Source organism: Taeniopygia guttata, chromosome Z, assembly GCF_048771995.1.
Source record: "Taeniopygia guttata chromosome Z, bTaeGut7.mat, whole genome shotgun sequence".
Taxonomy (NCBI): Eukaryota; Metazoa; Chordata; class Aves; order Passeriformes; family Estrildidae; genus Taeniopygia; species Taeniopygia guttata.
The window spans coordinates 4,656,654-4,684,174 of NC_133063.1; the positions used below are offsets into that span (position 1 = coordinate 4,656,654).

Genomic DNA, 27,521 nt, shown 5'->3' on the forward strand with positions numbered 1-27,521 from the left:
ACACCCTCCTCCTGTGCTCATATCGTGGTATCTTACTTTGTTTCCTTGCTGGTTTAATCTGGAATGCTTGGCTGGGTTCTGATAAGCCTTGTGTGCCTTGACAGCCTTCTCCAGGGAACCGTTTTCTTCAGCAGTAGGGCAGGCTCACGTCTGGTAGCTTTGTACCCCAGACCTGTCTCAGTACTTGATCTGCAAGATAGCTTGGTGGTAATGAAGGTACAGGGTGGCCTTTGGGAGCTGCATGTTCCTGTTCGGGTTCTGGATGGGCTGAGCTGCATCATCCACACTTCTGGCAGCACTCAAGCTCTACTACAAACCTTTGGTGCCCCACCTGGGTGTTCATTTCCAGCTGTGTGGTGCTCAACCTCTGACCTTAAACTGTTAATAGTTCTAGGTAGACTAAATCTTCTCTGTTTGGGCAGAGACTGGACATGGAAAATAATGTGTGCCAAAGAGCCTAGATTAGCAACTGGAAACAGGAGTCATGGGTTGGATTGGAAATGTGTATTGACCTTTTGCCACAGCTATGGGCTTAAGCAATAGCTAATGATTAGGAGAAGGGTGGAGTCCTCTGTATCACAATGACTGCTGTAAAAATCTTCAAAATGGATATGATTTTTGTTATCATATTTCTTACTAATGAAGATTTCCTTTAATTGTCCTTTTGAATTCTCACTTGAATTCTGTCATGGCTATATTTAGCACACAACATGAATCAAAGATAAAATTCTCTCCGTTCATTTTAATTTAATCAACTGACTTAATCTAGTTTCCTGTCACTGGTTTCCTTCTGATCTCACAATATTGCAGTATATCTCAGACATGATGCTTGTTATTTTTATTTTATTTCTTAAGCAAAAAGGCTTTATCTTTAAGTTTCTGCTGTTTGGTAATAATGTAATTAAAGGTGTTTAACCCCTAGAAGTTTCAGAGACAATTCTAAGGTGATTGTAAAGATAGTTAGCTTCAAAGACTTTAACTAAAGAAACATAGGTTTTGCCTGTAATATGTAGGAAAAGACATTTGCCCAGTTCAAAGAAACATATTTCCTGGAAGGCAGTTGGTTAACTCGTTATCTGGATTATGAAGAACAGTTTGAATGGAGAAGATGGACATGCATACTCTCCTGGGTTTTGAAGATATTTCTGAGGAATTAAATACAGTTTCTGGTGTCAGAATGCTTCAAAGTTGGTACTGAAATTACTTTGGTCTGTGAAATTCTGTCTTTAGAGAAAGCTAGTTAAAAGAGTAGATGATAATGTTAACAGAGCTTAGAAGTATTAGTAGTAATAATATAACTTGTGCAGTGTTCTAAGTTAATATAGTTATAAATGAGTCAACTCAGCTGTTGTGTATGGAAGAAGTACATATTTGGGGACTGAACTGAAAAACAACCTTTAAATCTAACAACTTCAGTAAGGTGTGGGAGGGTATCTGATCTGATGGTTACCCTACATAAGGACAGCTCACATTATTTTTTTGTGGAAATCACCAGATGGTTTTTTTCATTTGTAATTCTACTAAACATGAAAGCTGTTGATCAAATTGCAAAATTGTTACTCATTGTAGTGACAGAATCTTGTCTTAAATGGAACAAGGATTCTGGTATTTATATAACATATTTCAGCAACTGACTGACATACAAAAGAAGATACATTTTACATACCAATAAGGCAGGTAACGTGTTTGAAATCCTGTTTGAAGGAAAAAGGGACAGTAAAATGACATTCAGATTCAGTGTTCAGGTAGGTGTAACAGAGCTTATGAAGATGTCATTACAAACTGCACAAGACTTAAATCTTATAGAAGTTTGCCTAGTCATTTTACAAGTTGGTGGATTTTTCTTTTTTTTTTTTTTTTATAAGAAACACCTCCTCCAGGATATATCAGTGAAGATGGAGAAACAAGTGACCAGCAGCTGAACCAAAGCATGGATACAGGTAACATTTATTTTTCATCACTTTTAAGGCTTTGTATTAGTAGCTGTGATCCCTCTTCATAGGAGTATGAATTCAGCCCAAAAGATGGTGACAGTTTTCCTCTGTAAAACCTGGTGTTTTATGCCTAAAATACCACTTTCAGTCTTTAATGAACAAAACAACTTTTTGCCAGGGAAATGCTTCTAAAACATTCTGTGACATATTAAGTATATTTGTTCTGTAACAGAAGCATACAAGTCTAATTAAGACTTCACCAGAAACCCTTAAAATAGATTTTAACAGCTAATTGGTTTCAACCATTCTCTGGCAAACAGGTTAATTGAAGCACGATGTCTGTTGGCCTAAACAAGGTACAGACAATCTATGTTCTGAGAACCTGTCTCAACCTCAGACAAACTTACTGCTTGTGCCATGTTTCAAATTAATTCTTGTGTGGAAGGTTCTGTGGCAAAAGTAACAGCATTTGTGCCATTTTTATGTAAGGGTTTCTCGATAATGTGGTTGACCTTAGACTTGGACAAAGCACAGTTAACGTGCTGGGTAAGAACCTCCTGCTGTGTGTTGGCAGGCTTGAGTGAGCTTGGTTAGCTAATGTTAGCAACCATTTTCAGTAAGTTGGGATCAGCTGCTCCAGTTTCTGTAAGAGCTGGAATATTTTCTCACTATGTGACAATAAATACCTTAATTAAAACAGCCTGACATCAGCAGTCACTGTAGGAATGTTTCTGTGAAAGCCTTTCTGTATTTTGCCACCTTGTGTGCAAATTGTGTTGAGAGTTCATGTTATTATGAGTGTTTAAATTCCTCCTTCTGGAAAAGAATTATTTCCTCAAATGAGGAAATCTAGCTTGCTCTTTTCTGGCGATCATAGAATCATAAATCATAGAATGATTTGGGATAAAAGGGACCTTAGAGACCGTCTCTTTCCACCAGGGACACCTTCCACTACCCCATGTTGCTCCCAGCCCTGTCCAGCCTGGCCTTGGACACTTCAAGGTACAGCCACAGCTTCTCTGGGAAACCTGTGCCAGGGCCTCACCATCCTCAGCATAGAAATTTTTTTTCCCAATATCTAATCTAAATATTTCCTCTTTCAGTTTGAAGTCTTTCTCTCTTATCCTGTCATTACCTGGTCTTGTAAACAATCCCTTTCCAACTTTCTTGAAGGCTCCCTTCAGATACTGGAAGGTCTTTTCCAAGATAAATCTTTTCCTTTGAGAACAGAGAGGCAATGTCTTGTCTCATCCACACTTTCTTACCCGTTTTTTTACTGAATTTGGGAAGTCACTGCCTTCTTGCTGGAGAAGTGCATAAATAGCGTTGAGAGTGTGCACAAAGCAGCAGAGTTCTGCCAAATACAATGCTAAGTTAACTGAGTCTTTACAAGGAGGGGTGGGTACCCAGAAGTCTGGAAAATTGAGTGAAATCTTAATTCAGAGTAAACGTCTGATATTCCAGAAAACTGAGGTTTCTTACTCTGAAAAACTTTAATGTAATCCTGAGGTAGATAATGGTTATACCTCATGATTTGAAATAACAAAATCATTTGCTCTGAAACTTGCCTGTCTTGCTTCAACAGGATCTCCAGCAGAGCTGTCTCCTAGTACTCTCTCTCCAGTTAATCATAGCCTGGGTAAGCTGGAAATATTTACAATTATTTTTCTATGTGCAGTGACTCTTCATTATATATGTAATTACTTTTAAAGTGAAAATGTGCTGTAAGAAATTAGGAGCTATATTATGAGGTCACTGTTGTGTTGGCTTCCTGATGTTAAACATAATGGGGCTGGGTTAATCACTTGTTAACAATTACTCTATTTCTGTACCTGTTGAGCTAGAGAAGGAGTTGTAGCAAAGAGAAGGAGTACTATCTTTGTGTATGCAGGAATAGCATTTATGAAATGAATAGTTTAAAAGGATGTTTGCCTCTCCATAATGCTGCCCAGACTTGCTGTCTCCCTTGTGTGTGTGTTCTGCTGCACTTCTCACATACTGTTTCACCTGTAACCACAGGACAGTGTTGCTCCCACATTAGTAGCCCACCTGCTTTGATCCAGTGCTACAGTTGTGTGTTTGTGTAAGTGCCACAGGAAGATCAGATTGCTGTGGGTTTGTTTAAGGAATGGTGACAGGATGTGACAGGAAAATGCAGAATGCTGAGTAAGTAATTAGGGTAGGTAAAAAGGGGAAGCAGTGAAGAAAATAACCTGAAGATACCCAGGGAAGATTCTCTGTTAGGGAACAATAAAACAGCTTAGAACTACCTTTATCTAAAGAGACAGTGTGATACAAAAGAACATGATTTTCATATTATTTTTCTTTCCTTTTTGTTGTTCAGTGTTTGATAGTTTAATCTTTTCTTTAATGCTGCCAAAATGTTTGCAAGCTACAGAAAAGGCAACAGGAATGTCTCAGCGTCTGGCGCTCAGAGCACCATTAGCTTAATCATTTTCCTGAGCAAAATGCAAGTACTGAACTAAATGAGCTGTGGTCAGATTAGATCATCCCTTCTTCCCCTCCTCCTTCCCTTGTGTGGAAGATTGAATTCCATTCTATTTACTGAAGTAGGTAAAAAGGACAGCAAGCAAAATATAGTTTGTGTAGTTTGAGAAGGCTACTGCTGCCTTTTCTGGGAGAGACAAATAGCAGGGTAGATTGGTCTACTTTCAGCCTCAAAATCTGTGTTAAGCTTGGTTTTTGAAATTTTTTTTTTAGACTTGCAACCAGTTACTTACTCGGAGCCTGCGTTTTGGTGTTCAATAGCATATTATGAATTGAATCAAAGAGTGGGAGAAACCTTCCATGCGTCTCAGCCTTCCCTGACTGTAGATGGCTTTACAGATCCATCAAATTCAGAGCGATTTTGTCTAGGTCTGCTTTCCAATGTAAACAGAAATGCTACAGTGGAAATGACAAGGCGACATATAGGTAAAGATCTCTGATCTTTTAACTATTTAATTTAATTTTGTTAGTTAAATTATCTGGAATGACCCAGGTAGGATGTGTGTTGGGTTCCTTTCATCCTTGTGCAGCCAGCCATCAGCCGTATCTCTCAGGGCTTGTCAAGGATAGTTTGGTCTCTCTGGCTGAGAACAGAAGTGGAAAGACACAGATGTTTCTGAAATTAGGGAGAAATGTAGCAGCTTCTGCTGCTGAAGCCCGTTGGAAGTGGGAGGTGATGTAGCAGTGGCTGGAGCTGAAAGGAGCTGCCCTTCCTCCCTCCATAGCACCGTAGCTGGTGGCAGCTGCAGTGACACAGCTGCCACGCTCAGAGCAGCACAGGAGAAAGCCACTCTAGTGTGTGGCACTCCTGTGCTCACGTTGCTGTTCTTGCCTTCTGGAAAATGATGGTGCACCAAAGCATCCCGGGGGCAGATTCGTGGCTCCCAGCATCCTCAATGGTCCACTCTGCCCTAGGCAGCGTTTATATTCAGAATTGCTTGTAACTGAAATTTAATCTTTAATTACAAAATATTCCTGTGTTGCTTAGTTTATTGTAATTTATAAAATGCAGAATGGACACTGATGGAATGAAATTCTGAATTCTTTTCTGAAATGGGAAAAGCTGCTATTGAGAACCCATTGTTTTGACACTATTAAAGTTTTCTTTGTAATGGTTAGTCAAGAATGTTGTTTTCCATAATGCAGTGACTTAGGGTTCTTCAGTAAACTACCTTCATTCTTTTTTTTTTCTTTTTCCTGGATACTTTCATTAGCAACATTTACGAGATTTTTTTGGTTGTTATTGTTGTTTTTACTTGCAGTAAAACTTCAGCCTCTTCTGTAGAACCGACTCCTTTTATGCCAAGTCCAAATGCCAAATCCAAATGCTTGTCTAATAAATTTTTAGATGTGCAGAAACCCAGGCTGTGCCTGTGCTGACTGGTCAAAATGATCAATGATGAGAAAAAGCAAAACTCTCATGAGCCCTTACTCTTTAATGGAGGGAGCTCACATTTTGTTTGAAAAATTGTTTTAACTAAAAAGGCGAATGGAAACTATGGCCTCTAAAGTATCTGTTAATTATAAATAGTTCTCTCTGGGAGATCAATTGCACATTATTTACTTTCTGCTAGAAATAAACCATGCAGATCTCCACTCAGAGAGACAGAACAAATAACAACTTAAATGTTGAAAATTCTGATTTTTTTCACAGATAGTTTTTTGTAACAAGGCTAAATGAAGTCATATTGTTTTTGTTAAAGCAGTACAAGGGTGTGCAGTGGGTTGTGAAATAGTGTGGGTGCATGTAACCAGAGAGTGTTGCAGTGGTGATCTTGTGTTTTCTCTTTCAACCATAGTGGCCTGTGCTACTTCACATACAATGCTTTAATATTAAGACAAGTTTTAATTCTGTTCTTACGAACACTGCTTCTAAGCTTGGATTTGGTTACAACCCATTATATGGCTGGAAAAGGCTTTTTCACTTTTGACCAAAAATTATTCTGCTTTGCTTTCATATATTGTGCATTTGTGGGAGAAAAATGCAATTTAATTGTGTTCTGCTCCTGCTACAGCTGTCAGCACAACAGTGAGGTCATGTAGATAATTGATTTCTTTTTCTGTTGTAAAGAAAAACCTTGGCCTTCTCTGAAAAGTAAAATCCCTTGTTCCCTAGCTGCTTGTGTCCCACCATAACTAGAGTTTCTTTGGATTTCACTGCAGGCAGGGGAGTGCGCCTGTATTACATTGGCGGAGAAGTTTTTGCCGAGTGCCTGAGTGATAGCGCAATCTTCGTTCAGAGCCCCAACTGTAATCAAAGATACGGCTGGCATCCTGCAACTGTGTGCAAAATTCCTCCAGGTCAGTAGCCTACCAGAGGTCTCCTGTGAAAATACCCAGTGGAGGTATTCACTGGATGACACTTGCCTTCCTTTTTTGTAATTTCTTCATAGATTTGGTCTTCTCTGTAGCAAATGCAGGTGTATTCACTGATTGTACCTTTTTGATTCTTTATAGGATGCAATCTAAAAATCTTTAATAACCAAGAATTTGCTGCTCTTCTGGCTCAATCTGTGAATCAGGGCTTTGAAGCAGTTTATCAGCTTACTAGAATGTGTACCATAAGAATGAGCTTTGTTAAAGGATGGGGGGCTGAATACAGGTAAGAAAAAACTCTTAAATTTAGAGTTAATAGTTTTTGTTCTTTCACTAGTATACCATTTCTGTCTGTCTTGAAAGCCATGCATACACACTTCTTGCTGCTATTGTGGATATGCCATTTGCAAATTGAACCCATATTTTCCTTTTTCCCCCCGCCCTCAGCTATGGAACTGCTAATTTACAAAGTCCATAAACTCATTTTAGTGTTGCATTGAAGCCAACTGTTGAGCAAGGAATGTCGTCAAAGTTCCGTTCCCCTGCTCAGTCCCTCTGGCTTGAGTGTTGTGGTGAAATCCACGCCATCATCTTGAAGTTCCACAGTTTGTGCCGTGAGATTATTTGCTGTGTGTTAGATTTGCAGTCATTCCAGTCATTCAGGTCTCTGCCCTGTTCTGCATGTAGCATGAATTCCTTAGGCTGTGCTGCAGGATGGGCTTGGTGGTACCCAGCGGAGAGACTTGCAGTGGCTCATGCAGAATGAAATAGCTGGAGAGCATGCATCTAGGGGATGGCAAGTATTTTGGAACTTGCAGTGGAAAAAGCTTTGCAGGAGTAAGATGACTGTGTTTATGTAGTAAAACTTCTAAAAACAGTTATTTGAGTGGAAAAAAATAACGTTCTATCTGCTTTTGAAGAGATTCCAATTGTGTTCTCTATTAGCACAAATGAAAAGTGGTAGTTGAGGACATTGCCTGTTTTTAATGCAGTATGGAAATTCAAGAAGAAAAGAAATTGACTTCTAACTTAGCAGTTCTAAAGATTTCATTACTTTGGAGAACTAGACCTGTGGTTTTAAACAAATCTCTTAAACTCTCTAGAAATTGTCCATTGAAAGAATGAATTCTGACATGTCAATACCCTAATGCAATAATGATGTTTTTTAGAGCCATATAGTTTCTGAAGTTGAGTACTGGTGTGTAGGCTCCACTTGGGTTGATTCCTTTATCTGCTTTTGAAATACATACATGTAAATAGCAGTGTCAGTATGTGGGGGAGGTTTCTCAGCTAGATGAAGCCAATTTTGTAGTAGTCTAATGAGATGAAATGAGAAATTTGAGTAATGGAATAAATTGGTACCTCTTTGTTAGGAAGAAGTACCCAAGAAAAAATCTGGCTCAGGTTTAGAGAGCTCTTGGATTTGGCTCTGCAGGAGGATATATTACTTAAGCATAATTAAATACAACATTCAAATCTGAGCAGAAGAAAGGCTTAATCAGTCAGATTATATAGAGACATCTTGAAGTGAGTGTAAGTGCTAGTTTAAAACTGTGGGGAGGCTTTTGTTAAAGTTACTTCTGAGTGGGAAAATGTTGGTGGTTGGTCTATAAACTGTTTATAGACCATAAGATTGAAAAAGCGGCAGTGGTAGCGCTGCCAAAATAGCACAAAAACTGGTTCTAACTCATGCTGAACTAATCTCTTTGCACCTCCCTTTAAGATGATACTAATTAATTATTGATACACAAAGCTTGCAAATATGCTGCAGTTGGGATTAGAGCAAGAAGAGGTGGCTCCAATGACAACCTTGAATTTAAATTAATGTAGCCTGACTTGTTGAAATGGATCAGGAAACACTGTAAACCCCATCACTCTTGTTAAAACATCTGTGCTTCATTATTATGTGAAAAAAACATTTCTCACAGAACAGGCTTAGGCCAAGGCAAAGCATTACTTGTGTGTTAAGCATATGTGCATGAATGTGCAGGTACAGCAAGGTGATAATGTTTTATAGGCTTGATAGACACAATACCTGACAAAGCTTTTTGCTTTGTTACGTGTTGGTCCAAACTGGGGATGGTAGAAGTTCAGATCACCAGTCAAATGTTCATGTTAGCACAGGAGGTATCCAGGCCCAGGATCATCTTCTAAAGAAAGTTCAGCAGAGGTAATTAGTGATCTTTGAAATGGAAATCTTTGGGTTGAAGAAGCTGAGTTTTTAACTTTAAGATGGTTGCTCAGTGACTGTCACTATTTTACCAGCTATTACCACTGTGGTGCAAAGGGAGGATTATTAAAGAGAACCATCTGTAGAATTTTGAGGAATTGTGTTGTGAAACACATTGTAGGAGAGTTGACAGTGGTAGGATAATGAACTTCCTTCTTTGGGAGAAGATTCAAGAGTAAATGGAACTATATTTCCTGTGGTTTAGATTTGTTTTTCTGTTGTATCACTTCGTTCTGGCATAGCATTTGGAGCTAAGATAACTGTTTTGTAGAGTGCTGAAAGAGCACAGACCCCAGCTGCTGTCCTCTAGAAAATGTGAAACTTTTGAAATCAATCTTCACTGTCTTAATCTTTCTGCCTTTTCTATTCTTCTGTTTATATAAACAGATTTCCTCAAAGCAAAGGACTGCAGTGCCAATAGTAAAAATGAAGAAGCTCAGTTTGTGTCTGACTAGTCTGCTGCCTTTGAATCTTGGGATAGCTGGAATTACTATGAAAAACTGGCTTAGCAACCATAGTCTTGCCAGTCTGGTTACGGAAAACTCCCATGCCTAGAGTGGGTACAGTGAAATAGGATTTCTCAGGCTTGTCCAATACTGATTTCTTTACTTTGGAAATGAGAAGGAAGACGTTTGAATAACAGATCTGTGAAACAAAGGCATATGGGAGAGAGAACGAAGCCTTTATGGTTGTCAGTCCTTCAGCTTTACTGAAATTTGCTATATGGTGTTTAAATAAGGGCTTCTATTGTGGAAAATTATAGGCAAATTAGTATAGAAGACAAGGGGAACACAATTTCTACTTCAGTTGTTTATGTGAGGATGTTATGGTGCAAAACACATATAGAAGTGTAAGATTACAGGAAATCAGAGATAAAGTTTGGTGTTCCTTTGAGATACCATCAGGTAGCACAGTATAACCACACCATGTTTTGATACAGTGTTTCTGACAATATCTGCCAATTTCCTTGTACATTTATCATGTAGTCTACTCCAAAAAGCCAGAGCTTATGATCACCATAGCATTGTACTGTTGGTCTCGCTGACAGTGCAGAGCCAAGGGTTTCTGTTCCATATTTCTCAGTAGCTGTCTACAAAATTCAAATCCAGTTATGCGTACAGACCCTTGGAAAGTTGAGATACAGCTGCACACAGTTGTTTGTGGTGTGAACACAGCATCAGTTGGACAGCCTTCACTTCTGAATTTCTTTTTAGAAGTAAGACTCTTGGTGTGGCTCTTGAAGGAAATACTTGTGTTATTATTCTCCAGGGAGAAATATTCTTCATGTATTTGTGGACAAGCATGTAATCATTGATTTGTCTTACATATGTGAAGTGCTTTGGAGTTCTGGGACTTTTTTTTTCCTGGAAAAAGTTTAGTAACAGTTATGGTAATGGTTATAGATTTTTATCTCTGTGTACTAGATATGTATGGAAACATATTTAGTCACATGATGCAGAATTTTGTGGCAGCTGTACCTGCTACAGTGGGTTGACTCTGGCTGGATTCCAGGCAGCCACCAAAGTAGCTCTCTCACTCCTGTCCACAGCTGGACTGGGGAGAGAAAACACAGCAAAAGGTCATGAGATAAGGACCAGGAGAGACCCTCACTAAATACCATTTGGGAAAACAGGCTTGAATCAGAGTAATTGAATTAATTTATTGCTAACATAACCAGGGCAAGATAATGAGAAGCAAAATAAGATGTAAAACACCTTCGCCCCTTGCCAGCTCTACCTTCTCCCTCAGCTACAAAAGGACAATGACAAATGCATGTCATTGTCAGTTTTTCAGGTGTTGTTCCTGCCACTGCTCAGGGAGAGAAGTCAGAGTCCTTCCCTTGCCCCAGTGTGGGAGACAGTTTTACATGAACTCCAGTGTGAGTCCATCCCATGGGCAGCAACTCTCCATGAACTGCTGCAGCGTGGATCACACTTCCATGGGGTGCAGTCCTTCAAGGACAGGCTGCTCCAGCATGGGCTCCCTTCTCCACAGGGATGTCTTACATACTTTGTAAGTACAGCTAGTGATAACTTAGCTTTCAGAGCAAAAATGTGGCCCTCTCCATGGGCTGCCCCAAGGGCTGCAGGGGAATCTCAGCTCTGACACCTGGAACATCTGCCGTGCCCCTCCTTCTCCACTGCCCTTTGTGTCTGCAGAGTTGTTCCTCTCACTCGTCCTCACCCTGCTCTTCTGTGGCAATTAAAACTGGAAAACAATCTCATTTTTTTTCTTTACTCTGTTATCCCAGAGGCATCACCATTCCTCACTGGCCCAGCCTTGACCAGCAGCATGTCCACCTTCAGAGCTGCCAAAGGATATCTCTGCCAGACATGAAGGAAGCTTGTGTCAGCTTCTGGCAGAAGCCTCCCCTGCTACCAAAACCTGGTGCCACCAACCCAGTGGAGTGACTTTTCCCTGTTCTTTGTTTTCTAGGCGGCAGACGGTAACGAGCACTCCTTGCTGGATTGAGCTTCACCTGAACGGGCCTCTACAGTGGCTGGACAAAGTATTGACTCAGATGGGCTCCCCTTCAGTTCGCTGCTCCAGCATGTCCTAAAACTCTCCTCTGTCACCAGTGGGCTGAAAATCAAGTTCAGTCAACAGACTTAATATAACAGCTCGTCTGTCGTAGTATTTGTGTGTGGTCCCCATGAACTGTTTACTATCTAAAAAGGTTTTTTAAAAAGAAAAAAAAAAAAAGAAAAAAGAAAAAAAAAAAGAAAAGAAAAGAAAAAAGAAAAAACAGCACTTGAGGTCTCATCAGTTAAAGCACCTTGTGGATTCTGTTTCCTATACTCTGATACTAGATGAAAATTTAGTGTATAGAAAAGCCTTCTTCAGAAAGAAGGGACAGTTCTAAAGACTCTTTAATGGTGTTTTTTATTGGGTATATAATTGAGTGTCCTAATGGTTATCAATAACATGAATAGCTAAGTATATATACAGATAATGTTTCATGATCTCAAATATCACAGTATTGTGCTGTTCTACAATTTAGTTCCCATAAATGGTAATGTTGGTTTTTTGATTGGGGCAAGTGTCTCATGAAATTTCAAGACTTTGCTCCCTTATTCTTTTGTATTTTTTTAATATAAGTAGGTTTTCAAGTTGTCCTAAACATAAAAAGACTTTCCTTATAGAAAAACTGAATTTTTTGCTGCGTTCTGAAGAGAAAGTCCCTCCATTGGAAGGGAAAGAAATGTCTTGAGATTGATCTGTGAAGTCTTAAGACACTTTATTTACTTAATGGGGCCTAAAATGAATTCATATTATAAATTCTGAGTGTCCATCACACTAGCAGTCTACTTTTTGATACCCATTTGAGTTGATGCATCTGTTGCCAGCAGTATTGCTGGCAGTGGTATAATTTGGGACTTTTTTGTACCTTGGTCATTGAAATGAATTATTTTTTCTCATGCACTGAGAATTTACCATGGCTTTAGATATTGGATTAACTGCACAAGGTTATTGGCTTACCCCTTATCATCTGTATTTTTTTCACTTTTTCATATGTCACTAAAAATAATGGGGTTTAGTTTTCAGAGCCATATACCTTGAAAAATTATTTCCTGGGTAAGCTAGACTCTTTGTTTAGGTTTTAAATAGATGCAGCTTCTTAACATATTTCAGTAACAGAATTTAAATTTCTTATCTGAGTCGCTTTTATAGTTTACTTACACACCAGATCATATGCATTCATTATGTCATAATGGGCCTTGTTATTAAAAGTAGTTGCTTCTGCAAAACCTCTAGAATAGTGGTTGCTGCGGTATGACCAGCGAAGGAGGACTTCCAGGTTCTTCATGACAGTGCATGTTATTGTGAACCCTTGGACACTACAGCTGCACCATATTAAAATTATTCTGAATTATATTCTACAAATAAGTCTGGGTTGGGGATGGGTTGGGAAACTGTATAGAAGGGTTATTCTGACTTGAAAAATACACATCTTACTAACAATCTTGTGATCTAGCTGTCTGTCATTCTTTTGTTATTGTGGCAGTAGCAGGATTGCCTTTGTCTGTTTTTTTCCATTGTTTCATCAATTACACTAGTTCTGTACTTTGTAAGTACAGCTAGTGATAACTTAGCTTTGAGAACAAAAATGTGGCCAGTGTTACAGCTTTTAATCACTTGACTGAATTGGTGATAGTGATGGATATTTTTATGCCATAATGACTAGGGCATAGAAGCAATACCAAAAATCAAGCCTTGAGAAAATGGGCCAGACACCTTTAAAAAATCGGCAAAGCAGTTACCAGTTTGTGCTAGTTTTACCAGTAGACTAATGTATTGGTAGAACTTGTGGACCTAAGAGATTAAGCTTCATGCGTGTTGCATTTGCCTAATATGTGAATACACTAATAAAAGTTTTAATTCTCAAAATGGCCGTTTGGGGTTTTTTTTGATTAATTGCTGTCTGTATATTTTTTTGTTGCTGTAATCCACCCAGTTAAATGGTACAAGTGTCCTGCATGTGGTGGATGGAAAGGTAGTGTTTAGATCTTAATACCACTTTCCATGCAGCTGTTGTGGAGGTTCTGGGTCTGTGTGTGTTTGGTGGTACAGACTCCTACTCCTGATGGAGTTTATTAAAGCAGTTGTTTTTTCCCTGCCACAATCAAATTGCATCCTACTATCTCAGGTGTTTACTTTCACCTGTGAGACCAATAAGAGCAACTTGTCTGGGTCAGACTCACATTTTTGAGCAGGTTGCAGCTTGAATCAGGTGGGTGGCCTCGTTCTGTGGCCTCCTTGCAGTAGATTTCTGAATCTGCCTTTCACCTGTGGCAGCGTTGGTTGCTTTGCCTTGAACACTGTCGTAACCTTATCTCTGCATCTTCTCAGAGTGGGCACTTCCAAGGAGAGTGCCAGGACCCTGCAGACACTGCCTGTGGTGCTGCCTGGGTGCAGGACCCTTCTGGTCTGTGTTGAAGTCACTATTTTTGACTTCTGCTACCACCACTGACACGTTCTCCTGCCATTGCTGTTCCAGCCACAGCTTAGAGGCACAAGGGAGCTTATCTGTGTTTGTAATGTTCACTCGCCTGTGTTTCATTTCAGTGCCTATGGCAGTGCTTGACTAACTTCGACCTACCCCTGTTTCTTAATCCAGTGCCTTTCTGACACTGCTGTTCTGCTCTTCTTCAAAATCGTGCAGATGGCTGCAGCATCTTAATGCAGAATGCCTGTGGTACATAAGGCATGTGACTTCCTCCCTCTCCTCTTCTGCCAGTCAAAGTACTGATGTCCAAAATACAAATAAAAAGTGATTTTTTTTTTCATGAGGTTATTTTGCAAAATAAACCACTTAGCAAGCAGGGAGTACTCAAGTGGAGATGTTTTCAGTAGAGTATGGGGAGCCAGCTGCTTACCTGTATCACAGAGATGAAAAAACTCTGTACAGACTTTGTGTAGCATTGACTTTAATTCCATGAGCTGGGGTTCTCTCTTGTCACTAGCCCTGCCTGAGCTTGATTTTCATAGTATTGCCAAAGCCAAGTAATACAACACCAGCTGGTTGATGTAAACATCCAAACTTAAAAATTATTTTTGAGTTGCCTTTTGTCAGCTTGGAGGCACAGAGTTGACTTTTCATAATCCTTCCTCCAAAGAAAAGCCTGATTTCATTTATAAGTTGCCTCAGGCCTGAGGCTTTGAGATCCATGTCGAATGCTTGGACTTTTGCAGCTTTAAACTGTGAGAACTGATAGTAGAGTGTCATCATCTCTGCATGTTTCCCCCTTCTTTTTGCAAAAGGCTTCTTCCTAGGTGGAAAGATCCCTACAATAGGCAGTCCCTACTCATGATTCAGCTTTTTGTGTGGAGTCCTTTGATTTCAGGTGGTGTTACACAAATCTGGAACACCATGAGAGCTGTGGTGTTCTCCTGTTTTTATTCAGGACATTGTGTTTAACTAGATCTTAACCTCCTTGAGATCAATTGCAGCCAAGTAGAGTAAATAATTTAACTTCAGACTCCATATGGAATTGACAGGGAGAGGTAAAATCTGAATTTAGCTGTCAGGTAGCATAGGCTGTTGGCAGAGGAGCCTGTTTTAAGTGCATAATATAAATATAAATATCTGCCTTAAAGAGGTTCTCTGGTGCTATCAAAGTAGTGAGATACGGTATTTAAGAATAAAAGGCTTAAACTAATTAACATGCAGCTAGAAATCACAGCTACTATACTTCATCAAGCTCTTTGTTTCTATGTGTCCGACATTTTTCATGTTGAAGTGGGAGGTTGTGAAATTTGGGGGTTTGATAATCATCTGCAGCTCTGAATAACTGGCACAATGAACTGTGTTTTGTTTTAGCCTTGAAACTTGTCACACTTCATTGTGGTTACAGTTTTGGGTTTTTTTAACATTGCAAGCCGAAATTTTACTGCAGCTGGGTTTTGAGTTAAAATATTGTGAAATACAGGATTCGCTACACTCGCCTACACAGTGTTTTACTTGAGTATGAAGTGCTGTTCTTTTTACCAAAACAAGTTTGGCTAACCTAATTTTGGGGATGCTGAAGCTTCAGTGCTAGATCTGAAGAATTAGTGAGGTACTGTCTTTGTTAAATAACTATAAAAATAGCAAATAACATACCAGCTGCATTAGCAACTGCTTCTGGAAGGAAGAGAGGAAGTTCCACCAAAGTCAAATCCTGTGATCCCCTTGTCATGCCAGCAAGAGAAACAGGTTCTGCCTCCACATGTCTCAGTGGGATTAGTCTGTACTGCACACCAGTATTGAGTGAGGTCTCATATTTTTGTGGTTTTCATGGGCCAGGCTAATGAATACACACAGTCCAAAAGATAATGGTTTTCCCTCGCCTCTCCCTGGCTAGAGGCAGGGCCCCTCCAAGCCTGGTTGTCCTTCTTTCCTTGGGCGTATGTCTTGGAGGTTCCTTCAAGGGGATCACACATGTCATCATCATCATCATCCCTGGCGGTTTGGCTACGGGCAACTGGAGCTGCTCTCCTTTTGGTGGCACTTCCTCTCTGAGTCTTACCTTCCTGCAATTCATGCACCCGTTGTGCCAGAGCACCAGTAGGTTTTCCGTCCCATTTCCTCATGTTTTCTCCGCAATCGCGCAGGAAGAATCACAGCTCAGTTCTTGGGGTGTACCTTCTCTCACCATCTGAGGAATGTCTTCTTTGGATACCAGAACCTCTGATCTGTACTGCTGAGATTTACAGGTCCTCTTTCATGTCCTCTGTGAATTTCTTGTGATTCTTCTCTATCTTGTCTTCTCATTTCTGCAGATGTGTTTCCACTGCTGCAGTTCTGGCATGTGTTGAGCCACGTACAGCTTCTGCAAGTGCTTGGAGCTTCTTCGCCATATCGAGCACGGTCTCATCCCTCTCATCTCCATTATTGCTAAAGCAGAAGCGTATTCATGTGGCCCAAATTGTCCAAGTTTTCGCCACATCACAGATGTACATGGTACCAAGTCTGGATTCCTAGTTGTTATTTCATCTGAGAAGATAATCTCTGCCACTGCCATTTCTCTCAGACGTTGGATCCCTTGTTCTATAGTCTTCCACTGGGTCTGCTGCATATAAAGATCATCTGCACACAGGTATCTTTGTGCTACACTTTCCAGAACCCGTGCCCAGAGGCTGTGAGGGTTAGCCCCCCTCATCATTCCTTGATCAATGACAGGATCATGTGATAGGGATCCCAAATGTCTTGCCTCAGTACCATCCAGAATTGTAGCCTCGCCTGCAGCATCCCAAAGACGGACCAACCAACTAATTATAGACTCATCAGGTCTACGAGTGTAATCCTTCTTTGGGCCACAAAGATTTTTCAGGGAAAAGGACTCAACAGTGGCTTCATCTTGAGTCAGTTGCTGGCCTTGAGGTTCCTTTCCCTGCATCTTCATCACCCACTGGGCGATTGGTTTTGGTTTTGTTTTTCATGTCTCTCATGGTAGCAACAGCCATTGGTTTAGGCTCAGAGTCTGGTTTAGCTACAGCCTGAGGAGCTGGGGTGTTGTCTGCAGCCTGAGTGACTGGGATAGCTGCTGATTTATCTCCCTGACCCCCTTCCTCTGTGTGCTGCCCTGCAGTATCTAGCAGGGTGTGATAAGCATATGCCAGGGCCCAGCTCACTGCAATGATCTTTTTCTCCTTAGAGTCATCGTGGCACTTCTCTTCCAGGTACTTCCCCACCTCATCAGGGTTCTGAATTTGTTCATGGGGAAATTTCCAAGCTATTGGATCAGAAAATTCCTTTAGGGTCCGGCCTGCTCGCTCCCATTCTTCACACCACTCAGAATTTTCCACAACTGGGTCCACGCCTGGGTCAGGTATCTCATCAGCCCCTCTAGAAATCTCAGCCCTCATTCTAGACAAGCTGCAAACCATGTGGAGAAAGCCTACCAGATGAAATACCAGAAGGGTGGTATCCTTGGCATCCAGGGGAGAGTGAACATTCTCAAAAAGTGACATAACAGATTTAAAGGAAAAGAAGGAAAGGAAAGGCTGGGAAGCCTCACCCCCTGCTCCACCTCTAACAAACTGGGTACAATTACAAATAAACCCCCAAAACTACTGGAACTAGGACACAGGGTACCAAAAAAACCATAAACCATTCATATTTCTAACAAACCCCAGTACTTTTATTAAGTATTTTATTAATAAATCATTATTACCACACCCAGTGAATAGCAAGCTGAATCCGTACCCCTCTATGTGCCAGGGACAATACTGGAGCTGTCTGTGAATAGGAAAATAAACCTAGGGACCAGAAAGATATTAACACCTCAAACAGGCCTAGGGGCCAGAGAAACATCAAGGCCTCCACCCAGAGAGATTATAAACTCAAAGAACATGGTGGGTTTGCAACTGGCCTGAAGCTTTATCACTACTGAGAAAATATGAATGAAATGTGTTTTTCCTGACCACTTAAGCTTGGCGAGTGAATAACCATCATAAACCATATTAAAGAAGGCCTTTTAAAAAACTCTTTAGTCATGTCGGTCCTCTTTTCCATCTCTCTTGGGCAAAAAGTTGTCTGAGTAAGGTTGGGAAGGCAGTGTGTGGAGGAAGGTTCTTGTCCTGCATTGTCACAGCCACAAGAACTAGAACCAAGGCTTCAAAGCTGAGAACTGTCTTTGATGTTGCTCTAGCTGTTGTTTCATTAACTGTAGTCAGGATTAAATCTAGTTAGCTGGCAGAAGAAAAATTAATGACAATGGATATGTAGAGGTGTCAGACCTCGGTGCTCTTGATCCTTCTCCCCTGTGTAGAAGAATGGATTCAATAAAGCCCAGTTGCTTGTCCTGTTTCTTCTGGAATAGGATCCAAAGTGTATATATGGGCATAGATATTCTGTACCTACTGTTTTCCCAGCAGGGGAAGGTTAAACAAAGCAAGATTCTGACACTCATGGTTTTTCTGTTAGCAGCAGCATTTTTGCTCTATTTGCTTGCCTAAAACTGTAGCAAGGTATCATAAAAAATTTATGCCTCATTAATTAATTGAGCTTATGAGCAATGTGTACCTGAGGCTGCAAATTTAGTTTGATTTTAAAACTTACTCTGCTTTAAAGTCTAGTTTGCTTGCCTTTTCATTTTGAAGTTAAATTCCAAGAACAGCTGTTGTGCACTTAGCCTGGAGGATTATTAAACGTAGGTCGCCAGGAGTTGCAGTTTATCTTTGGATAAAAAGTCGGATGTTCTCCATGGGTTGGTATGTAATCTTGGGGAGGAGTTGTTTAGAAGATGGTCACCTTTGATCAAGGAGTAGCTACACAGGGAAACCAGAGCCTCAAACATGCACCCAACTTCTGAGGACACTGGAGTAGAGGCAGGTGAAGGGGAAGAGCCAAGTCCTGGACCAGGGACTGGCAGTTACCTGCCATGCACTCAGAACTCTTCAGATACCCAACACTTGGACAGATACACTGGAATTGTCTAGGTGCGTGAATTGCTTTGACATTACACCAATGCATAGCAAATCTAGAAACACTTCAGAAGACCTTTCTCTTCCGTTTGTGTTGCATGTCCTTGGTGGGTGGATCTACAGAATTCGCAAAGTGAAGATGAGAAAAACATGTGTGTGTGTGAGGAGATGAGATTCATGCGGGGGTTACTCAGCATGGATTCCCCAGGGCTTTCACACCTGTGTGTTGGTGTATTTCTTTTTCCCCTGTGGGATCACTGGTGGAGTCTGTGATTAAAAACAAAACACCCCAGGCGGCAGAGGTGAGCTTCTTGGGAGAGGGGCAGGACTTGATTGCAGAGAAGCTCTGGGAAGAATCACACTGGTCTCGCTGAGAGGAGATTTGTGAGCTGCAGGAAGGATCACCCTGCTGGGTAACACCATGTGAAGGACAGGGTGCTGGCACAGGGGGTGTTGGTTAAGGACAGGCCCAAGTGAAATGTCTTACAGGCTTCAGACACAATGTTCACAAATAGGATTCGTTGTGCTGTGTGCCTGTGCTGTGCTTCCTCGAGCTTGGTGACAAAGTTGGCAGAGGCAGAGGGACCCTGGACTGGTCTCCTCTGCAGGCATAAATGGATGAAGATCAGCAAGGTCCACCTGAGGGCTGAATGAATAACCACTCCCCAGGCTGCTGCCTAACAGTGGAAAAAGAGCTTTTGCCTTAAGTTTTCCTAAGTGGTCTGATGAATAGCAAAGGGCATTTGGTAGAGGAGGTTCTGGAAGACAAAAAATAATTGTAGTTAGGAACAAATGAAAATATCTTTTGGATGAAGAGCTGACAGGCACTGAGGGAGGCTGTGGTTGCTCTGGAGAGTGTCTGCCTCCAGACTGGGCATTCCTAACAGGATCCTGGTTTGCACAGGAGATGCATCTCCATCACGGAAGTGTATGTTCATACCCCAGCATCTCTTTTAGTACTTAGGCCTGGAAAATGATAACATTAATTTAGAAACAGTAATCTCCTTCTAGACAAGTACACTTATCTTCTACAGCTTCAGAAGTCTGAGAGTTCAATGGGAAGAAAAACCACAGCCATTAGCAATGGTGCTGTTAGTACTGATGGGAGGGAAAATGTCTTCATTATGTATGCAGACTTTGAGGTTTGTGCAGCGTATGAAATTAAAATGGGCAAAGAGCCAGGGCTGAGAAATACCAAGGTTTAGTAAAACAGGAAAAGTGGTGGAGCTGATAAAACACATGAGAGGGTGGCTGGTGCTCAGCTTCAGCAGTGATACATGGTCACAAAGGCACCCTGAAAGCAGCTATCTGAACGCTCGTGATATGCATCTGCTAGTTAAAGATCACAAAACTCATGTTCCTTTTGATACAGCACTGAAGGAGTTGCTGGAGCACAGAAGCAGGTTCAATGGAAACGGGGCTGAGGAGCACAAATCCAGTTTTGTATCTCTTGTTGTCAAAGCTGAAGCTCAGCATGGTCTCTTCTGGAGCAATTTGAGTTCAAGACTGAAGAACCAACAGGACTTGCCCTGTCTCCTGGTGGTTACCTGACCATGAGGATAAGCAGTCTTATAATAAATAAATAGTAATAAATAGCCCACAACCTCTGTGGGAAGAGGTTTTCTGTAATATCTGCATGAATTTTCATTCTGAAGAAGACCTTTTTTTCCTTTTTCTTTAGTGCTTAGACAGTTCTTGGGAGTGTTCAAGTTCTCCTTGGCAAATAGTACATCTCATCCTGTAGCATGAAGGTGTTTTGTGGTGGGGTTTTGGGAGGGAGGGCTTTGGTTTTGAGGGATTTAGAAGAGAGTCTGACTTACTGAAAGTCTGCAAGACTTTTTTGTCTCCTGATTCTGTTCTTAAAACACTTAAGTCCAAAGTTAGTGCAGTTTTGCGTGACAGCAGCCACACTTGTAAAATGTGGAGAAAATGCTATGCTCTTCTGAGGCCCTGAGGAAGAATATTAAAGAGGAATTTTTTCAGAATACTTATTTGCCAATAGCAGGAAGTCCTATTAAAAAGGGGGAGGAAAAAACCAATTTCAAAGTTTTCTGCTTTATAACATGGTGGGGGAAGTGGGAATGGAATTAGCGTGCAAGTAACAGTCAAAATATTTTAATTGTGTTTGGATTGCACTGGGTTGAAACTTGCCTGGCTGATGGACCAAGGCCTTGATGAAGTGAAGTTTGAAGAGACTTAATTTCAAGCATAGGGCACTTTCTCATAACTGTGCATTATATTTTTAGCTTGCTGTGTCAACAGGCACCTGGCTCTGTGCAGTTTCACTTGGCTGACGAAAGCAGTGTGACAAAGGTGTTCTCTCTCTGCTGAAGACACTTGGAAACAGGTCAGCCACTGGTTGAATTACTGATTTTGTGTGATGCCAGAAACGAACTTGGTGCCTCTGGGAAGGCAGTTCTGATCTCTGTACCATCCCAAGGACACAAACTCAAGGTTGGTATTGCCATTTTCCATGTGCACGTTTGCACATACCCTCTTACTTCTGGTCACCTTGTTGATATCAAGGGTGTCTAACAGAGGTTTGCTGCAGTAATGCCATAATTAGATGATAATGACCATAATTTCTGTGTTCTCTCTGAGCCCCACCCACTCCCCATGTGTTTACTCAAATGGACCCTTGGGAGTCAAAACGCTTGAGCTCATCGAAAAGATGACTGTAAATTTTGGGATCTGTTTGTACCCAGTGCTTCCCCCAGGCACACTCGAAAGGCTGAGATGCTTATGTGAGCAGAAAGGATGATTTATCCTGACTTTGGGATGTTGAGAAGAGCTTTGGGAAGTTATATCTCTGGCATGGGATAAGCAGAGATTCCCCTAGTTTGCCCCTATCTAATTAAGGAAAAAGTCACCTAGTTAAGGAAGTGATTAAAAAATGGAGCAATTTGTGGATTTCTTCCCATGGCATGGGGTGTTTTTGTAGCAGATCTGGTTCAACCCAAAATTCATGTGTAGGGTGCTAATACTGGTGTGCCTGCATTCATGAAGCTCTGTTTGTAAGACTTTTCAGCTGTGATTGAGCCAATTCTGAAGCTGATGATTTGCAAGATGTGCCTTTTGAGGTGTACAGCAGATGTTCCCCCTCATTTTAGATTCTCTACTGCCCTGTGCTCTGGCTGGCTTTGGTGAAACCTTGCCTTTCACTGAGTAATATGGGATTTTTTTTTTATTCTGTGCTCTTGTTATCCATGTGGTCAAGAAAATGTCAACTCTGTGACAAGCCAGGTCCCTTAGAACCTCCTCCCTAACAGAAAATAACTGATTAAGTATGCAGGTTAAAAAGAAATTAAATACTCATACTGAACATGATCGAGGTAACACCACAATTTCAGAAGTTCAAAATAGAGATCTCTTTTCTCAGCCCCTCTCCCTTAAAAGGTGTTTATAGGGTTGTTTCATCCAGAAGAGGCATCAGATTCTCTCCATGAGGGTGTCAAACCTCCACAGCTACGGGAGGGAAAGTGATCAGCTAAAAGTTTGTGTGGAGGAGTGCCAAGGGAGGCAGACTGAGATGAGCAGTATCTGGTGCAGATGGAAAGCAGATAAGAGCAGTCGGTGGGTAGTGTTTTATGCCCTTGTTTTGCTGAAGTCCTTGGGTGCTTCTCGTCTGTGTCGGCCCTGCGTGCTTTCAAATAAGGTTAAAGTCCTGGGGAGTTTCTCTGTTGCCATTACCCCAGGATGCATCTGCAGCAGCAGCATTTAAACCCACGTCTTCCTGCTCCCAGCCTCAGGCTGGTTTCACAAAGTCACGGTATTTTTCTGACAGGGTACCACCGCCGGCAGCCCGTAGCTCTGAGTCATGGAAATGCTGAAGTGAATTTTGTGCGGCCACGGGGTTGTTTTGCTTTGTGTCCCCGTTCCTTTGGCTTGTGGAGCTGGTTTGGTTTGAGCCCAGTGAGACCCATCAGGGTCTCTCTCTTGTCCTCAGTTAATGAGAGAGTGCTGGAGATGTTGTGGCTCAAGAATGTAACTCAAGATGGGGGGTTGGCTTTCTGACCAGCTGAAATGGGAAAGCATCTTCTTCAAAGAGGGAAAATAATGAGAAACAGGTGTTGATGTTTATGAAGCTGGTGGTACAGCAGTTGACCAACTGTTTTTGTTCCAGGTAGTCTTGGAATTGGCAGAGGTGACACCACTACAAGCAGCCCTTGCTGGGAGGGAAAAGCTGCTTTGCACAAGGCCCAGGGACCTTCACTGACCCTGATTCCTTATGTAAGAGAGGCTCATTTGACCACACATGCTTCCAAAGATATCCAGTGAACAATCTGTGAGCTCCTCACCTCACAGAGAAGGTGGGTGAGGGTGGACAGTGGCACAGCAGGGTTTTAAACATAACCTGGTGGTTGTAACAGTGGAGAAGTTTGAGGTCAACAAAAGCAAATTCTCATGCTGGCTTTCATGTTGCATTGAGAATAACTCACTTCTTCGAAAATTGTTACTCTTTAAAAAAATAATGAGGGTACCTTTGTTGATTAAAATGTTTTAAGAAAATTAAAATATCAATAAAGCCTTTATTGAAGAGTGCTAGGTGATAGTTTTCAATTTACACAAGAGAAACAAACAAATTTTGTTATATTTGGATTAAAAATAGGGGGGAAAGAAATGGCCAAGCACTCTTGACAAGAGTTGAAATATTACATGGGGAAGTGTTGATTATGTGTGAGTGCTGAATAAAAGCAAAGCAGACAGTTTGGTCCCTTGGCCATCATTCCATACAGACAGCCTCCCTGAGCTGATGCCACTCCATGTGTCTCCAGCTATTTCAAAATTAAGTTTTTCTGACAAGCCTTCCGCTGAATATTTCTCTCTTTGAATTTTCCTTTCCCATACCACATGGAAATGATCTCTTTCCACCTAGGGTGGGCATTCAGCTGTGGTTGTTTACATCACAGAAACACATTCCAAAAACTGCTGTATGATTTCAGGCTGCTTCTCAGCTCCCTGTTCCTGCCTCCTAATAACAGGACTGTCTTGTCCTCTAAAAATGGTCTGTGCTGTGTTGTTCTGTATCTCTCCAACCTCATTCTTTTACCACTTTGTGAAGCAATCTTTTGATCTGTTTCACTGCCAGGTGACATCTTCCCTTCTCAAGATGGTTTGTCCAAAACCCTAGCTCTCACCAAGCCTAGAACAGCTAGAATTTGGGGGCAAAAAGCCGCAAAACCACAATTTTAAGACATCCTAGAGTGATTGCATTTAAGTTGGTGCAACCTCAGGAAGGCGCCAACATTTGATTGGAATTATGTATTACTGTGAGGATGGAGTTTTTAGAGCACCTTGTGATGCTCTGGCAAGGCACTTGGCTTCCTGTTGGGCATGGTTTCCCCTCTGCTGACCTCGGTGCTGCTGCTGGCACCCCAGGCAGCCCCGTGGTCAGACGGAGTCTGTCGCTCATGGGCACAAATCCTCTGTTCCTCACTTGAGGTTCCATCCATGAGCTTTGCTCCAGGTGTTCCCAGCTGGAGCTGTGCTCTCTCTGCTCTCCTGCCAGCCTTTCCCACAGCAGCCTGGTCACTGTTCCTGCCGTGGCAGGACCAGTTGGGTGGTTGGGAATTAAATCCTGGTTCTCTCTGGGTTGGTGTTAGCAAACACCATCTTTTCTGGTCGGGGTAGCTCGTGCAGGCAACTTCAGTAGCCTTGGCATGGTCCTGGTAGGCACAGAAATTTCACATTCATGCCCTAAAGCTCTGGGCTCTTTTAAAAGGCATTCATGCAAAGCTTTTTGGCCTGTCAACTGCAGTTTGCTATATCAAAAACTATTACTTTTTCCTCTGTCAGGCAGTCCTGATTTCCCTATGGGTTTGGGGTAAAGACAACAGTATTTCCTTGTCTCAGCAGGTCCCCTCCTGCTTGTCCTTGAGTGCTGTAGGAGATGAACTGAGTGGAGTTTTGCTTTTTTCCCTGCAAGGTAGTGGATTATTTTGAAATTATTTCAAAGGCATGTGGGGTTAGCCCGATGTAAATAAACCCAACCTGCTCATTTCCCACGTGATCAGCAAAGGTGGATGCCTCTGCTTCTGAGGAGGTTCATGCCCAGGGTCTCTCTGAGATGTTTTGGATGGCATGGCTGAACTTTCCTGGAATCTCTCAGGGACAGACAGTGATGGGACCTGAGAGAATGGCTGGGGTTTTGTCAGGGGGGGGGTTTAGGTTGGACATCAGAGAAAGGGTTTTCCCTTGGAAATGGGCATGGCCCCAAGGCTGCCAGGAGTGTTTGGACACAGTTCCAGTGATGCCCAGGGTGGGATTGTTGAGGTGTGTGTGCAGGGCCAGCAGCTGGACTGGATGGTCCTGGAGGATTCCTTCCAGCCCAGGAAATTCTGTGATTTCTGAGCTTTGCTGTTGCTTTGTGCAGCTCTGTAGAAGTCCCAAGGATGGCCTGATGATTCTAGCCAGTGAAACAGTTTGGAACCAGATTTCCATGTCTGTCCCTGTGTGCAGGCAGGGTCAGAGCAGGGCCCAGGATCAGCTCCAGGGCCCAGCAATGCACCAGAGGAATGAGCAGGGACACATGCCCAGGGATTCCACCTGGACATGAGGTAGAACTTCTACCCTGGGCAGTGACCAAGCAATGGACAGGCTGCCCAGAGAGGGTGTGGAGTTCGCCTCGCTGGGCATATTCCAGAACCATCAGGATGAAACCCTGTGCTCTATGCTCTGGAATGGTCCTTCTGGAGAAAGGAGATGGGACCAGCACCCACTGTGGTCCATTCCAGTCTGAACCATTCTGGCATTCTGTGATTTATATTGCCCTCTTTGTGTGGCAGTCTGCTAAAGACTGATGTCCCTGAAATCTCTGTGGGATAATCCCTGACTTTGTGAGCCAGAGATTTGCCCTCTTTGTTCATCCTGAGTCTAAAATTCTCAGCTCACAGCTGGGATGTCCTCCTGGGATGTTTGCTACCTCCTCTTCCCCTGTAGTACCTGAGGTCAGAGGTAAGGACAAGGAGAGAGTCACTCCTCTTCCTCTTACAGCATCTGAGTACTTTGGGACACCCAACAGAGCCAGCAGTTTGTGTTTCCCCTCCGACTCTTTTAGGATCTCCTGTCCTGGTTGTGGCTTGAGAATCTGTGTCCTTCATTTGTTTTCTTGGGCTGCCATGAGGGGATGGAGGAAACCAACTGCTCATGGCTGGCACAGCTCTTCTCTCAGGGAAGGAGCGTTCCTTCAGAGTCTTCCTTCTAAACATGAGTCTAATTTTACCCAAGGGTATTTTTACCCAGGGTAATTTTACCCTGTCATCTTCCACACCTTCTCCAAGCAGAGCCCCCTCCCTGAAGCGCTGAGGGCACCAGCAGTGCTGGGCTGAGCAGCTCCATGGCTGCGTTTTGGCAGGGTGAACCCCCTGCCCTTGGAATTCGTGGCACGTGGGAGCTGATGGGATTAGGTGGGGATAGGATCAGGCATTGGTGAAAGGCAGCTGTGAAACAAACATTGGTTGGTGTTCCCACCTGCATGTGTGCAGCCTGCTGCAGCTGGATTTCTGTATCTGAAAGGAAAATTAAAGAATTGTGATGGACTTTCATCTGCCTGTGCACTGAGCTGTGGGTGATGGTCCAGGCTCTGCAGAAGACACCTCACCCTTTCTGTGTCTCCAGAGATGTGCTGGGGTGGCTGCAGGAGGGTACAGAGCAAACCCCCCTGCTCAGCCCATTAATAAATCTTTAAAAATATTGAAAATAACATAATTTTTACTGCTTAATGACATAGAAGGCAGCTGTGGCTGCCCCTGGATCCCTGGAAGTGCCAAAGTCCAGGCTGGATGGGGCTTGGAGCCACCTGGGACAGTGGAAGGTGTCCCTGCCCATGGCAGAAGGTGGGACTGGAAGAGATTTAATGTTCCTTCCAACCCAAACCATTCTGTGATTTTGAGAGGTCATTCAGCTAAATGGTAATGGAGGGGGAAAAAAAAAAAAAAGGAAATGGTGAAAATTCTTTTGAATTATGCAGTACCAATGGTCACTGCATGCACTAGGAACTTATGGAAATTATGCACACAAAAAAAAAAACTCTAGAAAAGGGATCTGGGTCATGTTTGGTTTTTCTATTCTGATTATAGCCAACTGTTCTTGGAATTTAAATCACATTTTATGGGGAGAAAAATTTGTGGTAGCCCCAAGCCATGAAAATTCAGATTTCAGTTTATTTTTTAAGAAAAGAAAGCACACAGCAAAAGTTGAAATGAAAAAGATAATGAAACCCATATCCCACTGAGCACTTGCACTGAAACTTTATAAACATGAAAGAAAATATTCTTAAGTAAGCTAATGCTCCTTGAATAAAGAGGACTTTCTGTGATCCACTCTGGTAGGGTTTGAACCATGCTGTATTTCAGGCAGTCAGGAAAATAATGAGATTTTTACATCAAATAATATTTTTCATATATTTTACTTAAAGCAATTCATTCCAGACTGATTTCTGAGTCACCACATCTGTTTTATAATATGCATCATTTTTATACTAGCTGTAAGGATCCAGATTTCAAAATGTTTAGGGTTTTGGGCTGGTTTGTTTTTGCACAGATAAATGTTAATCTAACAGGCACGGCCTTCATTTCAAGTGGAAGGGTAAATATGAGAAGATCTTCCAGGAAATTTGATATGCT

At 42.0% G+C, this 27,521-nt stretch overlaps 1 protein-coding gene across 3 annotated transcripts in view; it reads left to right on the forward strand.

Annotated features, from left to right (window-relative positions):
• Nucleotides 1-13,377, forward strand: part of SMAD2 (SMAD family member 2) — a 49,089-nt gene extending 35,712 nt beyond the window's left edge. For 2 of the 3 annotated variants that reach the window (XM_012577354.5, XM_012577352.5), the window contains 6 exons: nucleotides 1,866-1,940; nucleotides 3,520-3,573; nucleotides 4,656-4,868; nucleotides 6,606-6,743; nucleotides 6,900-7,044; nucleotides 11,425-13,377. In XM_012577354.5, the coding sequence (XP_012432808.1) occupies nucleotides 1,866-1,940; nucleotides 3,520-3,573; nucleotides 4,656-4,868; nucleotides 6,606-6,743; nucleotides 6,900-7,044; nucleotides 11,425-11,548 (749 nt within the window). In that variant the 3' untranslated portion in view covers nucleotides 11,549-13,377. Of the gene's footprint in view, nucleotides 1-1,865; nucleotides 1,941-2,873; nucleotides 2,937-3,519; nucleotides 3,574-4,655; nucleotides 4,869-6,605; nucleotides 6,744-6,899; nucleotides 7,045-11,424 lie in introns of all 3 variants that reach the window. The other variant, XM_072921855.1, reaches the window with a different exon arrangement.
• The last annotated feature ends 14,144 nt before the right edge of the window (nucleotides 13,378-27,521 follow it).